This window comes from Mugil cephalus, chromosome 11 (assembly GCF_022458985.1).
Source record: "Mugil cephalus isolate CIBA_MC_2020 chromosome 11, CIBA_Mcephalus_1.1, whole genome shotgun sequence".
NCBI classification, from domain to species: Eukaryota; Metazoa; Chordata; class Actinopteri; order Mugiliformes; family Mugilidae; genus Mugil; species Mugil cephalus.
This window is the reverse complement of record NC_061780.1, coordinates 13,443,392-13,460,410: the sequence shown is the minus strand read 5'-3', so window position 1 is coordinate 13,460,410 and position 17,019 is coordinate 13,443,392. Positions and strand designations below refer to the sequence as shown.

Sequence of the window (17,019 nt, the reverse complement as noted above, 5' to 3'; positions counted from 1 at the left end):
CATAGCAACAAAATTTAGCTCCAGTAAATTACCTGAGTCACCACGGCCTCCGTGAAAAAAAATAAACCAAAATTACAAACCTCCCCAGAGTGAAAATTGTACGAATTCTTTTAAGGACGGTGTTAACATGTTCTCTCGTCGTGCAGCTGAACCTTCAGACGAAAGGGTCTAATTTCAGGTCTAAACTTAAGTAATCTCTTGACTCTGTAGGGAGCGTGAACCAGAAAAGCCTCTGAGGCCCAGTATGAACTGGCATTATCTGGGTTACAGCGACACAAGCACAGTTTGATGCCCCAGTTTGAGAGGAGATGACTCTTCCGAAAGGATTAGGAGCAGTAAAAGGGAACAGAGATTCCTGGTAGATGAGTAAATGCTCACTGTCCAATCCTCTCCTTCACATCATCATCCTCCTCTCACCGTCCCTCCCTCCCCTCCGTCCTTGTCTCGGCTTCCACTTCCTCTGCGAGCTTCCTCTCCTGTTCCCGTCTCCTGATCTGACTCGCCATCCTCTATACCTTGGCTTCTTTTTGTCCCATGCTTTTCTTCTTTCCTCATTGAGACTTTTCCTGTTTTCTTCCACGTTTATTATTCAACAATCCATTTATTCAGCTCCCACTCAACTCTCTTTCTTTGTTCTGTTTTGCTTCACGTCTTTCCTTTTATTTGATCTATTTGAATCCTTCTTTTCATTTCTAGTTGTCTCATTCCTCCCCTCTTTACCTCTCCATAGCCCTTCCTTTTCTCTTATTACAATCACCTTTGTCTTCCTCTCACCTATTTTCTGTGCATCTACAGTATGTAAACCACACACCCACTATACTTCCCTCTTTTCCTTTAGCTTCTCCTTTCCCTTCTTTCTTTCTTTCGTTTCCTCGGTTACCCCTTCCTCTTCCTCCTGAAAATCCCAGTGCTGACTCCACTGAGCATTCAGACTACAGTAGCTTCACTAATACTCAGGATTTATGGATGACAACCGCTGGCTTACGCTGTCACCACAAGATAACTACTGTACTCTACACCGGGGAGATGGGGGAAGTGTGCCTGAATGTGTGTGTGTGTGTGCGCACAATGTGGTCCGCATCTCATTCACCGAGCTACTCTGTTCACCGAGATAGCACTTAACCTGATTCTACTCTGCCTTTTTCTTCGCACCTCTTCTCTCTTCTTATGTCCTCCGCCGCTCTCATGCAACGCTCCTTTCTTTTATCACATCGCCGCTCCTTATCTCTGACTATAAACTCACTTCTGCCTCTCATCTTCCCTTCTCTTCTGCTCTTTCATCCCATCTCCTGCCCTCCAATCCGGCGCTTTAGCGAGTCGACGCCTTTTCCCTCCCTTTGATTGCTTACCTGTGTAAGTGATGCCTTTTTCCCCTCAACACTCATCTCTCAGCCGCTTTGTGCGAGCGTGTGTGAAACCTCTTTTAAGGGCTGGATGAATATAAAGAGTCGGTTGCGTGATCTGTCCCAATGTGCAGTCTTGTGAAAGAAGCTATAATGTTCTGCAAGCCTGCCAACTGACGGTTAAAAAGAAAAAAAAAAAATCTCCTGAAAATACTTAGCTGGATAATTCTACAGGAAATGACTGACATTAAACTAGAAATGGAAATATTACATTCCACATTCTGCTATTCTAATATAACCTATTTAGGTCACTGATGCAAAACATACATAAGATATTAAATGAATCTTTAAAAGACGGTGGAGTCATAAAACGTATATTATAAACAGGCCACTGTCATTATACTTTGCCAAGTTAAACTAACGAAATGCAGTCTCGAAATAATGGATTCTCGTATTTGACGCTGAACTTTGCTTCAACAAAGTGAGACACACAAAAGAAACACAATGGTTCAGGTGACTGAAGTGGTTCTTGACAAACTCAAAGAGAGTCAAACTTTTTATTGAACAAAGCCAAACAATGTCATTATTGTGATTATAAATGTTCATTATACTAGTTTGACATTAACACCTGCCAACCCACCAAATGCAGGTGAATTTCAGCACAGCCACTCCCACTGGCCACTTTGGCGGGATGAATTTTATATACGTTTTTTAAATTGTAGTTTTCCCAAACGCCATCTTAAAGAATAAACGAAATGCAAAGTGAGACAACGACAACACAACTCCCATGAGCACTGTGTGCGCACGGTGTTTGCTCATTAGTCCATTCAGCCACAGCGAAGTGATAATGTGGAGGCCATAGGCAGATTGAAGGTGTCAGAAAACCCGGGGAGGGGACAAACAAAAGAAAAGATGGGGAGACAAAGGAAAAAGCTGTTTAACGAAAATTAGAACACAGCTCTCTTGAATACTCAATTCTGATTGGCGAATTGCCAATATTCTATGGCGATTATTTCTCAATGGACCTCTGCTGCCCCTGGCAACAAGATAGACACTGTTGCCCCTGGCAACCAACAACACCCAACTTTAACTCACTTAATAACTAGGAAAATGGAGTGTTTTCCGAAAATAACATTTAATTTATTTTTTAATTTTTAGGACAAAACACTGGATTCATGGCTGAAAAATAATATGTCCTTGGCAAAGAAGAAGACAAATAGAAAGAGCGCAGAATGGGCAAGAGAGGCGAAAATAACGGGGAAGCTAATTTTACACCAATAAAATCTCCTTGAATCATTATTTTGAGTCACATTATTGAATAATTTAGTGTTAAGCCGTGTTCTAAGAGGGATTTTAATATGTGATAAGAAACCACACTTTTTATTACTATAGACTCCATATTAAGGCGTTTTAGGCCTACACAAAAATCTTTTTTTTAAAAGATATTTTTGGGGTTTTTGCACCTGTATTTGACAAGGACAACTGAAGAAAGGCAGGAATCAAACCCATGCTGCAATGAGGACTGTAATTTCCCAACAACAAAATTGCAGCTAGTGAAGGTGCTGAGTGGCTGGTAACTTTGGAAACAACTAGCCACAGTGGCTGGTGAACAAAAAAGTTAATGTCAAGCCCTGATTATACTTCACAAGTCAAACTACTTCACCACCTTGCTACCTGTAAATAATGAGGAGTAGGTCATATTGATGTGTTTGTTTTTTGGAGGATTTTTTTCGGTTTGTGTCCTTTCGTATGACGGACATCAATGCTGTGACGTTCCTCCATGTTCCCTGATAGGAGCAGTATCGCTTGAAAGTGCACTTTCTCACAGCTCAATTTAGGCCCAAGTTACAAAAAAAAAAAAAATTTAAAGACTACACTTCAAGAAAGAAAGCGAAAAGCACACGATAGACATGGACATGAAAAAATGCCTTTGTGTTGTTTTCTTTAAAAGGGCCATGTTATTCTTTTTGAGTTTCCCTTATTTTTAGTGGGTTGCAGAGCATTTTTGTGCTTACAAAGGGTCTGCAAACTGAGTCCAAACCAGTTACTGTCTCCCTCATAAATCGCTGCCCCTGAAAGGACAGACGCGTCTTGTTCGCGGTCCAGCCTTTTCTCCCGTTACTTAGCTATATCACCGTGTAACACACCTTCATGATGCTTGCCTGGAGCTGAAAGTGGCTTACCAACAATGTGGGGCAGTTGGCTTAATATGAGCTCCTTAACTTGTTCCTCTCTACTTAGATATATATATATATAAAAACCTGCAGATTGACCCATTTACTTCTCGATGAGTCACCATAACGATACCATTGGGTTAAAATCTATTTTAACCAAGTGACAGTTTCTCACCACTATGACAGCGTTTCTCAGTTATTTTTAGGAAAACCAGTGGCCGGCAGCCAATTCACACCATTCATTGTATACTACTACAATATCAATCTGCTGAAACCTTAGTCACTTCGGGCCCTGCACACTTTTGCACTGTGTGATTTTAGGAAGCACGAATGTTTCAAAACGCCTGTTATCAACAATTTCACACTAATTACCTAACCTGACACTATTTGTACCTACACTATAGAACCAGGTGTATGCTGTTTTGCATGCATGCTATGTTTAGAGAGGATATGAAGAAGGATATAGTCTGCAAACCATTTACACCGCTTGCGCAGTCCTTTTGTCGCCGTGCTGATTATTGCCAAATCCACAAATCCTCATCAGCTCATATTCCAATTAAGTTCGTTTTGTTTATTTACAATCAGAGAGCACTATCTACATGCTCTCACAATGACAAGAGGGCAAAATTAGCACATCCCCTGAACATCATATCTCCAACAATTCAATGCTCCATTTAGTCTAAAGTGGCTGATGATTATGACAAGGCGGATTACCATCAACCGCAGCGGAGTGGCGGGGTGACAGCAGTCGAGGTTTGGATAATTTAGCGCTTTTAAAATTCAGAACAGGCTTTTCCATCCCATTCTCTCTTTTGTTTATAAATAAATACTTTCTCATCATTGGCTTCTCTCCCTCTTCATTACAGCTGGAATTATTGGCCAACACTTTCACTCATATTAATTCACCAGGCCGCCCTCTAGCCACACACTCTTATCACACAAACGCACAAATACAAAAAGTGCAGCATCTTTGCGAGCGCGCTCTCAAGCACATAATCTGCTGTGATGTGTCCTGAAGCATGATATTGACCCAGGCTGTCAGCCAATCAACAAAATCAATCACCGTAATTAACTATGCACACGGTGAGCACACGCTCACACACACATTTAGCTTCTTTACAATGACTCACTGACTCGTCCAGGAGTGAATGAAAGGAATAAATACTGATTAGCAATTACTCATTATTTATTTCCGAAAATGAAGCCAGAGTTCAGATGTAATGGTGGCAGACATTCACCGTCATCTATCCTGCTTTTGTTACTGCCGCACTGGAAACAGTGTCGGGTCGCTGCTCGTACCCTGCGAGTTGGAGCACGGAACAAAATTTACATTTCCCTTCTCAGTGCTTTTCGAGGCTGAAGAAACAGCCAGAGAAAACACAACAACAATAATTCACTTTGTTGCACACTGTTGCATTTCCAGAATAAGAACAGTAACACCGCCACTCCCACGAGTCAGACAGAGGAAGAACAAACTCTGTTTCGTGTCCAACTCCTTTTTCCTGAAGCTCATTCAGAGACACTTCACCCCAACACAACACATAATGCTCTCAAGAGGACAATTCTTAGCCCAATACTTTATGGAAATAACTATCGGACTGTCAGGCAGGGAATTTTCTGAAGACATTTGCACTCAGCAGGCATAACATTATGACCACCTTCCTAATATTGTTAGTTGGGGGGGTTTGGGTCCTATGGGTTGAGGGGAGGGGCCTCTGTGGATCATCCCACAGGCAATTGATTAGTTTGGGATCTAGTAAATCTGGAGGCCTTGATGCCTCCAGACTCCTTGATGGCTGCTGCCATCCAGGAGTGTCATTTTTATAGGGTGGGGGTGCCTGCTCTGGTCTAGGTGGGTGGAACATGGTCCAAACGTTTGTCAGCACAACATAGTATTATCACAAGATAATCAGTGTTATTCACTTCTGTAAGTGGTTTTAATGCTGTGGCTGATCGGTGTGCCTTACCAACAGGTTTCATTTTATTCACTTCCTACTTGTCATAAAATATCACCGGAGCATTAATGGTCTGACTTTCTGGAACTACTGTACAGTTACATTTTTGGTTTTAAGTGTAAGTTCTTGACAACCATTGCCTGCAGCTCCTCATCTAATAGCTCAGTGTAGCTGCTTCCTGCTTCTTGATCCTTTCTGCAATATTTCAAACCCATTGTTGACTGACCAAGACAACTGTCTACTACTAACCTCACAGAAAAAAGACACACGTTAGATTTCTGTGACTACCTCATAATAAAAGTCAAAGGTTTTGCCAGTTCACTGCTTTTAATGAGGAACTGGTTTTCATTAGAAGCGATCTCTGAACCTATTAGCTATTTGCCCGAAGGCAATCTAGCATCTTATCTCATTTCATCTTCTACTACCTCTTACCCTCACTAGGGTCACGGGGGTTGGACAGGTCACCGGTCTATAGCAGGGCTAACACATATACACATAATCATTCGCACTCACACTCACACCTAGGGTCAATTTAGAGTCACCAATTAGCCTAACGAGCATCTCACATGTAACAATCATTTGCTTAAACAAAAATCTTTAAGGTTTCATGTATGGTATGTTTGAAAGTACACATGCTTTCTGAACCTGACAATCAACTCAATTTGTATCTGAGTGAATCGAAAGCAGGTCGAACATGTGTTGAGTAGACGTCAAATGAGCCTCTGATTTGGAGCACAGGAAGTAAGTCACACTTCCTACAGTGAAGTGGAAAACCTGTTATATTCTTCTGGTTGCATTTAGCCAATTAAAATTGCATTATAAAATAAATTATGAGCAGTTGTGCCATACTTGTTTGATTTCCCAAAAGGTTATTTCTGGTTTCGCTTTAACTTGTTTTAGAGCTAAAGCCATGCAACACAATTACTTCTTGACACACACGGCATATGCCACACCAGAAACAGCTGGTAAAATTACGCAGCAGTGTAGTAATATTGCTTGTTAGGCCTGACTTTCAGATGATTTGTGGTGAGAAAACTCCTCCTGGACTGGCCCAGTCTTTGGTGGGAGCTCCTGATGAAATCCAGACATTTGTGTTGTATATACAAACATCCCGCATGAGTAGAACGCACCCTAATCCTCAAACTCAAATCCCCTGTGACCAGATGTTGCAGCTTACAGGGACAGACGGGCACAAAACGAATGGCTATCATGTGCTCCCTAATGAAGGGATTGAACAGGGCACTCTCCCATGGTGTCTGGGAGGCCGGCCATGTTCTACTGTGATTCACTGGGATCAAATCCCAGCCTAATTTATGGTGTGGCACTACTGTGTCGGCTCTCATTTCTGTCGGCTTGCAGTGAAAAACATGACCTATGGAGCCGCTGATCAAAATTGGAAAAAAAAAAAAAAAAAAAAGGTTCTCACACAATAGGGTGGCCTGACAAGAAAAATATCTGAAGATAAACCGAGCGAGAAGGTGGAAGGGTGAGAGTTTAGCAGAAAGAAAGGGGAAAGAAAGAAAGTGCAATAAGAAGGGCCTTAAGACAGAAGAAAATAGAAAAGTATTTACAAATTTACACATGCACGCACTGCACGCATAAGTTCCAGTACATGTCTTGGATCAATTTTTATTTTTTATTTTAGTTAGTTAACTTTTACAATCTGTTACAAAGTCATTTGATCCCGTGGTCTTAATCATATGATTAAAGACGAGAACTAGATGATGAAGTATTAACAGGTAAGAGATATTAGAGAGGAGCAGCAAGGAGAGTGTTGTCAAAACATCTGTTTCAGTTTAATGCTATATACTGATAAAGCCGCACGGTGACGTAACAAAACTTATGTTCAACTGCATGAAGATTAGATACAGATTTTTAACATCCCTTATAATATATATATATATATATATATATGCACAAACCAGACAACAATCTCCTCCTTGACAAGACTTGATTTGATTAAATCAGACCTGCCGAGGTGAGGTTAATTGCGAAGCACCCCATGGAGAGTCATATATTGTGCAGCACATTGCGCCACAAATGATCGCAGCGTGAAGCGCGCGGGTGCAACACATTTATTAAAGCCCCTCTGAAGCGTGGCGGCATCGGCGGCGGGGTTGCAAGGGTTGCCGTGCTGATAGGGCGGAACGGCACATTGATACGAGGGTGACATGATCACGGTTCGTGATCCGAGGGGACTGACTCCTGCACATCCAACAGAGTGATGACGAAGGCAGGAATGAGACAGCGGAGGAGGAGGAGGAGGAGGGAAGACAGAGGGGTCAGGCGAGGTAGATGGATAGTGGGGGTCAGAGGGGGTGAGGGTAGCTCGAGGGGAGAAAGGAGAGAAGAGTGGGGGGGGGGGGGTCAGATGGCTGTGATCCTGACACGGCAGAAGGGTTTAGACGGTGGGTTGAATAAGGAGGATCAGAGCTTCTTCGCTAGATAGGGGAAGGAGGCAGAATTGTGCTCAGATGGGGACGAGCAGAAAGAGAAAAATTAGGATGGAAAACATGGAAAATTTACTCACCTTGACCCTGTGCATTAGTGGGATACCAGGATATGAGGAACAGCAACACCAGTGGAGCCCACAAACACCATCTGATCTTCCCCTCTGACAACATCCTCACAACCAGCAGTCTAGACCTGGACAGAGATAAAAGAAAATGGGTCATGATAAGAAAGTAAGCCAAAAAAATAAATCAAAGTACTGAAAAAAAAAAGAAAATGTGAAAGGAAGTCATACTGAGACAGAAAGAAAGAGGGGGGTTTTTAGTTATGAATGGTATTCAGCTGCAGACTCTGAGGGTCAACTGGACCCACCTTACCCACGCACAGCTCCAAGTTGCTGATCTGGAGTCAGTTATTTGTGTCTGATATTCACTTTTTTGTTACGATTACAGAGCAGCAGCTTGACTGTCTAGACTGACCCCAGGACAGCGGTGGAGCCTCCCGCCTACACGGAGCAGGGAGGGGGTTAAACAGTGGAGGACTTTGTTAGAGAAGAGAAGAGAAGAGAAGAGAAGAGAAGAGAAGAGAAGAGAAGAGAAGAGAAGAGAAGAGAAGAGAAGAGAAGAGGAGAGTGTTGATTGGAGAAGGATGGCACCGATGGCATGACAGACAAGGACAGGGCAATTTGACTGACAGTGAAGAAAGGGAAAATTTCATGATTGCCATTGTCCAACCAAAAGTGCCAATGCGACACCTCTCCTCTTCCCTTCTGTCTCATCTCCCCCTCTCACCCTTCACTTCTGGTTCTGATCGTCCCCTTCTCCACCTTTTTCTCCAATGTGTCAGTCATGATTACGAACGGAGGATGATCCCACGCAGACATCTCATCATTTCTCTCTCGGTAACCCACCTCACTCAGGGCCAGCGTGTGCAACAAGAGTTATTTCAATATTAACTTTTTCTCTGATACAGAGGTGGTCATGTGGCACTAAAAGAAGCACCGGCTCCTTCTTCTCAGACAAAATGACTATGCATTTTAATAAGCATAAAATACTCCAGGAGATAGGATTGATTTTCTTTTTTCTCTATAGGTCAGCGTGGAGACAAGATGAAGGGAATGAACAGGATCGAACTGAAATAAGTCTCTATAACACACACGAGGGAAGAACGAGTTAAAATGAGGTGAAGCAGGAGAGATCTCGGAGAGAAATACACATTCTCTCCTGTGATGATATTATATGCAACTCTGGCTGAACGTCCCCAGACTGTTTGTCCTCATTCTTGCAATCCAAAGGGCAACTTTGCAACTGGTTATTTGGTTAATGAAAACCAGAGTGAAGGCGTCACCTCCATCGAAATTAAGCAGTTTGCTTTGCTGAATGTGCCTAGTTTTAACACACACATTGAGGGCGATTGAGGATGACTGCCCAAGACCTCACGCACGCGCACCAATTAAAAGCCCACAAAAAAATAAATAAAATCTAAAGGGGGGAAGCAAAGCTATAACTGTAGTATGAGTCAACTGCCTTTAGCCTAATTAAATCAGCATATTTTTTAATTTCGAACAGCCTCTGAGCCTGAGAGTTGGATCCACTGACCGCAGCTCAAACATATCATTTTCAAAGTGGTGTTGACTGATTTAATTGAAGTTTTCTCAGGCAGATCTGGGACAAACTATCAGATTTATTCAAATGAACTGGTTGCGCTGCGCACCTGAGACCGACTCACGCGCACAATGAATGAAATCGCCGTTCATACCTCTCCTGTCATCAATTCAAAGCGTCCTCCTATCCCCAAAGGAAGTCCCGTGAATACCAAAGACTGCTACCGCTGCTGCTGCTGCTGCCTCCCAAAGCGTCCCTCTTTCTTCTCACTCCTTCTCCCCCTCTTTCTTTCTCTCACTCCTTCGCTCCGGATACAATTCGGTCAGTCCGAAGTGGGTGTTTCTCTCCTCGTTATTCAGCCATCCCTCCCTCCAGCTATTCCTCCCAGCCCCAACCCTCTCCTTCGCCAGGGTTCATCTCATAGAGAGAGAGAGAGAGAGAGAGAGAGAGAGAGAGAGAGAGAGAGACGAACCAGTGGCGATGCGCAAAATCCTCCGCTGCCAACCTGGAGATTTCAAACTGAATTCGTCCCCTCTGGGCCCTTCACGTGTTCCTCCGTGGTCACGAAGGGACTTGCAGTGGACGACATATCCATTATCTCTAGCTTTAAACGACCCGCACGGTCAAGCTGCTGCATGCGTGTGTGTGTTAAGACTTGTAGAAGAAAAGAAAAAAAGTCCGTCCGAAAATGGCTCCGTGCGCTCGGAGCAGGTGCCACGGCCATGCCCTGCTGCGCGGCCAGCTTTGATGTTAAAGGAACAATGACAAGTTTTCACCTCATCTCAAAGTCTCAGCTCAGACGATCTGACCAGAGCCACATGGCGCATTTCAAGTTCACAGTTTCTCTGAAACAAAAAGGTGGACGAACTCCTGCCGAGGCTGCAGGCTCCTTTACTGATCCCCGGGTCAGAGCAACAGTCCCGTAGTCTACCTGCGGGAAGGGATGACATCTGAGGGCGTCTGAAGGACAGATAACTTCACAGGGTGATCATCTTCCCCGATTATTAAAAAGGAAAAAAAAAAATATTAGAACCAAACCAAAAAGGAAATAACCAAACCAAAATAACCAAATATTTAGAAGTTAACTGCGTCTGAACTCTTAATTATTCTAAACCTGCGACTAGAAACCCCTGGGTGCACGGTTTTCCATTAGTCTAAAATCATGATAAAAACTAAAATATAAAGCTGAACAAAGCTGAAAATTCTATTTGAACATATGACATACTAAAAAATTCACATAAAAATTTGTGTTTAATTTGTCAAAAATGTAAATACAGCAAATACAGTGATTAAACCAGCTAACATTACAAAAAGAATGTTGATGTTGAGAAACCACAGCACACCATGTAGAATTTGTACAGAAGCCGCGGTCAAAAGACAAGTTTTGGGTTTTGTATCAGTTGTGAATGAGGCTTATACCGTCTGGAGCTTCTCGCCACCTCAGAGGTGGATAAATGAAGCCAACACATAACACGTCAGTTGCTCAAATGACCAGTCAAGGCTGTGTCCTGTTGTCTGTAGCCAATTCCTCCATTTGTAGCATCTGCACGAGGTGTATTTATTTATGGCTCACCCATATAAGCTAGATCAGTGCTTCAAAAGGCATAATTAAAGGTGCGATCTAGGTGCCTCAGCTCCGAATATCCTCCACCTCCTTTGACCGTTTTTGAACATTAGGAGTGAGGTGATGGCGACAGCTGCAGCCACATGGCTGAGATCCACTCTTCAGGAAACCGTGTCCGTCTTTATAAACCATCAATACTTTTGACACTAACAGTGAATTTCTCCAAATGCAGAACTCCCACAATCCTCCAAAGGGGCGAGATAGACTTGAGTGCACTTTGTAATCCTGTTTATACTCTCAGCCCCTCTGCTGCTGAAGACACTCGACACGACTTGCCCTGAGGGGTGAAGAACGGGAGTCATGGGAAACAGAGACTGGTGAAATGTGCCAGTGGCTGCCGGAGTTGAAACACTGAATAGCTTCACTCCAGGTGTGTCCCTGGGACACACACTCACACATACACACACGCACACACATGCATGCACACCTTAGCCAAACAACTGTCCAGATGTCATAAACACTGTAATCAGGTGGATAAGGCTTCTCCGTCCTCCTCCCTCCTTCCTCCAACCCCGTCCTCCCTTCCTGTCCCTTCTGTCGACCCTTTCCCCCTCGCATGTTACCCGTTTGCAGAACCAGGACCACACACTGTTCCACAGTGATCGTCCACATAAAATCTATATCAAGCCAACTGATAATAGCTACATCTACAGAAATATAAGAAATAATGCTGGATCACTATTGGGTCAATGTTACACAGACAATCATGATGCAAAAAAAAAAATAAAATAAAAGTTGAGTCCAGTCCCCAAACTTTGATAGAAATTATTTCTCAGCATTTGAACAAAAAAAGATCATATCCTCTCAACAGAACCAACCTGTATATGTGTCATAGTTAAACCTCTGGCTCCTGCTGTAGGATCTGGTGTTATTTGTCATGAGGCGCTAAAGATATAAACACATTTCTAAGAGCATTGTAAAGATTATCTAGTAACAGCTATAAAACAGTCCTGTAAGGACAATTATACCCAAGTGCAAATGACTAACACTTTGTTCAAGAGTGGTCATCTCAGCCATCGAGCAGACTGTTTGATACAAAAAGAGGTTTCCAAGGAGCCTGAACTATTGTTGTGAGTTCGGCCCCCAAGTGCATGCAATCTACAATCAGAAAGAGACTCTACATCTTTTCATGAAACAGTATTTGTTGTTGCAGAAAAAAAAAATATTGGTATGCCGACGAGCATTTAAACGAAAACCAGCCCTTTTGGAGCAAGGTGCTCTGGAGAGATGAATCAAAGATAGAGTTGGTTGCTCGCAGATGGGCAGACAGAAGAGTGTTCCTGCTAAACACTAAAAAAGTTTAGAATCCTTGAAGCGTGATAGCCTGCTGGTGATAGCGTTCAGCTCGGTGCAACAGTGTGGCATATTTCAGCCTCGCCGTGACTGTACACTCAAGAACTGAAGGTCGCGCTACACTGAACGTTAAAAGGTAACGGTTTTATCTGTGCAGGTTTGTCATGAATGATTTATAGTTAAACTATAAGCCAGTTAAACGGACAACAACGGCAGTGTGTTACAATTTTTCCGTTCAACACATCCTGAGTCCCTGCGGTCCGCGGAGGTTTCTGACTGACAGCTCTTCTCTATGGACTCAGACCTGAAGACCTGCCCAGTGGATGAACCACGACGCTCCCCTCCTCCCCCATCACCATTTCTCTCAATGTCCTGTCTTTACTCACCCCGCTGCCTAACCCCTTTTACAGTATTTCGTCTTTCCTCTCCTCCCTGCTCCATCCCTCTCTCCCACTCGTCCTACTTCTAATCTGTCCGTCCTCCTTCTGTCCACACGTCCGCCGTCGCTGTCCATCCCAGCTGTGGATCTGTTGAATATATGCATCAGAGTTGATCCACGGGTCATTTTCGCTCAGCGCCATATGTTCCAACTGTGATGCGTCATAAAGTTTTAAAGTCACGGCACGACAACAAAGATCTGAGTAAAGAAAAGACTGTAAGCATTCGTTTCACAAGAACTGTTGAAGTAAATAGCATCCACTTTAAAATTTGAAACTTGGTCCAGCTGTCTCACAAAACAAGGCAGGTACAGCACTTGAAGTCTTTACAGTGAGATAACGTGGATAGATGATAATTACACAAAATCTGACATGTTTTTAAAATATTTTTTCTTACGTATATTTTACCTCCACGTGCTGCACCTTTTCTGCACCTTAGCCTGCAGCCTTTGAACCGCTGATCCACATCAATCTCGATTTTCGGTGGGGTCTTTGAAAATAAGCAGTCATCCCACCCCCCTGATTGCACCGGGTCAGCACATTGTAATAATAAAAATGGTCAGACTACACCACAGCCTTTTGTATTTCCTCCGTCTTACCATAATTGGTAGGAACAAGGCGCCATTGTTTCTTTGACAAACAGAGAAAGCATAGTTTCCTGTGAAGTAGAGGATTTCTCCCAGGAAACAGGAAGGAACTCCTTCATTTGTGTTTACAGGAACACATGTCTGAGCTTGAAGTGGGCGAAAGATGACTTGAATGGGATCATTGAGGAATCAATGAAGGGGCAGCAAATTATCCCTTTGATATAAAACACTCGCGAAGCCTCCAAAAAGTCAAACCTGCAGCATCTAATCGAGTCAGACTTCCGACGAGACGCAACATTTCAGAGAAGCGATTTCGCTCTTCCAAACACACATTGACAAAAATCAGCAAACATTACATCATTAAAACACTCCCCCACCTTTTCTTCTTCCATTCCAAACAGGCACACACCTAAAGCCCCCCTGCCCTACATTTTTTAAGACTCTAAAAGACCCTAAGGCGTGGGGCAAGGCTCACAGACAGCCCACAATATCACACAATAAGCTTCTTTCAACCAGCAGAAGAAACGCAAAACACCTGAACGCGTTCAAATACAGCTGACACATGCAAAGCAGTGCACACACACACAAAAAAAAGAAACTCATGTAGTTGATTTTGAGCTGGTTTCCTTCTAGACACACACACACACAGCTCTTGAGCTCTTGAGCTGTGTGTTAATAACAAGCAGCAGGTTAATATGAGGGCAGCAGCAGACAGGAGTGACCACAGCCTTCTGATTAGTCCAGCTAGTCTCAGTTATTAGCCCGCACGTCATCTGGAGCCAGGCCTGCCGTTCTCAGAGCACCGCTAACCCGACGGCTCCTAAGGTCACGATTATGCATTATGCAACTCTTTGAGGCGGAACGCACGCACGGGGGGTCATTAATTTGAGAAAATACAGTTATTTGTTTTAAAACTCACTCAAGGACGGAGGCAGCTGTTTAAATACTCGCGACCAGAGGTGTCTTTTACATGCACGGAGGAGCCGCAAGAGTTTTGTGCTAATTAGCCAATGGTAGCGCGCTCACGCTTGAGACGAAAACCAGAAAGACAGCGAATGTTGAAGTTGCTAAAAGACGCCGTAAGAAAGTTGCCAAGCAGCTTTAACGTCGTCAAATCTGCACCATGTGACAATTTACCAAAAAAATACATGGAATACGCCAAAGGAAATCATTGGTCACAGTAATGTAGCAGCTTTTTGAGTAAAAATGAGCCAGATGATTAGCATCTCTCAAAGAAAAAATCTTTCAATTTTTTTTATTTATCTCCCCGGGTCATAGTCAGTGGCCACGTATATATAATATATATATACGTATTTATACATCCATGCTCCACATTCTGCTTATTAAATAAAGTTTTAAACTAAGGACATGTTGCTTATGCAAAAGGTGACTTCTTTCCAGACCACGAAGCCAAATTCACAGAGCCTGCAGCCACAGTCCAAGAAGCATTTGGCAGGCGGCTGAGATTTCTGCTTGCTGCGACTTGTCCTGAGCTCCTCGCCCGCGGGGAGGGAAGTGGGGGACAGGAGACAATTCAGTTGACAACTCTGTAATCATGCCTCAAAGGCATTCAGCCCAGCAACCTGGGTAAGAAACAACACTTTTCTGTCCTCTCACTCGGTGTAAGCCGTTTCTTTTCTTTCCTTTGCGATGTTCAAAAGGCTCCTTATTTCCCAAACGTGACGACTCTAATAACCTTAATGTAATCAAGACGGTGGTCACACTCATTGGCGCCCTGTGTCAAAAAGCCAATTAAACCGTTGGAGTGAGTTTTCCTGGCATTACGTTATTTGTTCTGTGATGATAAATGATAAAAGTGTAATGGTGCCCTGAAACCATGTCTTTTTATTGAGACCCTCTGAGAAAAGAACTCTTTTTTGATCCTCTGAGAAATTTGCAAGTATGAGGTACTCGGCGTGGAAGAAGTAGACAGAAAGCAGGGGAAATGAATGGACAAACGGTCCATAAAGTACTAAAATAGGAACGATCAGTGAGTGCATGACATGTTTATGTCAAAATCTTTCTCCGAGCAAGAGAGGACTTTCTTTCCATTTCCATTGCTTTTAACCTTAATAAAGCACACTGATGTGAAGAGCAGGGTCAAGATGGAAGTTAAATTGCGTCTTCTTTGTCTCTGAAACCAGATCAACCAAACTGCTCTCATTCATTGTACCTCACGTTAACTCTGTTGTTTTGGCTGCTGTCACTGCGACCACGGAGATTTTGTTTTAGGCGTATTAATTACTTGATCTTGGCTCACGCCGCCTCCATTGGTGTTACTTTAATTGGACCAACTGGGCTTTTCAAACCTTAATTTGATCTTATACAGTAATATATGCCACTTTCCGAAAGCTTTCATCCCAGGCTTCTGGGAGCGTATACATTTTTAGTACACTGTTGGACTCCTGGCTTTGGCAGTCTGGCTGTGATTTAGTCTGCGCTGTGCTACGTCACGTTGAATCAACACGTTACTCCCTAAAGACTCATGAACAGGACAAACTTTGCCAATAGAAAGCTTCATATTTCCCCCAGAAAAACACCATTAACCGTTTGCCACGCATTTGTTCTAACGCAGTAATTAAATTTAAAAGAGAAACATATACACACACACAGCAAACTGTACAGATTTACCGGAAAAGCGCTCGGAAAAAGACAAATCCAGTTTTCTTTTTAAATGCTTCTCGGATATACCATTACCAGGATGACTGAGGACCTTTACTTCAAAGATTCACAGCTTTGCATTCGCTCTGTTAAACTTGTTTTATTAATGGCTGAACTACTGGTTTTCAACTTTTCTTTCGAGCAAGAAAAAAAAAAGGTCAACACAATCACAGGTTTCTTTGTATGCACGCACAGCTGATTTGACAGAACAAGACAAGGCAATATGAAGGCTGGTCAATGAGCTAATCAGCGGTTGTGTGGATAAAAGGACGTATGAATGAAAGGGATGGATAAGTGGATGAGAGGTTGTGGAGGCCTCATTTGATCAAACCTGTAATACTAAGTGTCTGTCAGTCAGATTAGAACAAAGGAGGCGAGAGAAGAAGGACCGTGAACAAATGATTGTCACAATATAATCCATAAAACTACTGTTCAGGTAAGAATTACTATGTTTTGCAAATTACCAAAACTCTGTTTATCTGCTATATCACATCAAGAAAAGGACTTTTTCAAATTATTCAAGTTATATCTATAAAAATTTTGCTGCAGACTCCAATGGCTGCAGGCATACAGATTTACCTTCAGGTCGTATCACTGCAGAGGAGAGAGCGGCAGTGACATTGCAGACGAAATCTGAAGAAGGGTCAGACACCTCATAGGATCACCCACCATCTATGCAGTAAGAAACGTCATTGAGATAGACACGGGGGAAAAAAATATAAGTCACGTCAATAAATAAATAAAAAATGCAAATATTCTTCATTCCTGTTGACTGTATTCACGTCCACGGGTTTGATAAAGCTGGACAAATTGTTACATAAAATCTAAACTGCTACACTGTCAGCTTGAACTCCATGAACTTGTCACAGACGAGGCTGCACATTGTACAG

General features: G+C 42.9%; 1 protein-coding gene across 3 annotated transcripts in view; it reads right to left on the bottom strand.

Annotated features, from left to right (window-relative positions):
- The window catches only part of col14a1a (collagen, type XIV, alpha 1a), a 125,872-nt gene extending 115,985 nt beyond the window's left edge, over positions 1 to 9,887 (bottom strand). For all 3 annotated transcript variants that reach the window (XM_047599377.1, XM_047599378.1, XM_047599379.1), the window contains exons 1-2: positions 9,682 to 9,887; positions 8,003 to 8,118 (exon numbers count right to left, since the gene is read on the bottom strand). In XM_047599377.1, the coding sequence (XP_047455333.1) occupies positions 8,003 to 8,096 (94 nt within the window). In that variant the 5' untranslated portion in view covers positions 8,097 to 8,118; positions 9,682 to 9,887. The remainder of the gene's footprint in view (positions 1 to 8,002; positions 8,119 to 9,681) is intronic.
- Between the last annotated feature and the right edge of the window lie 7,132 nt (positions 9,888 to 17,019).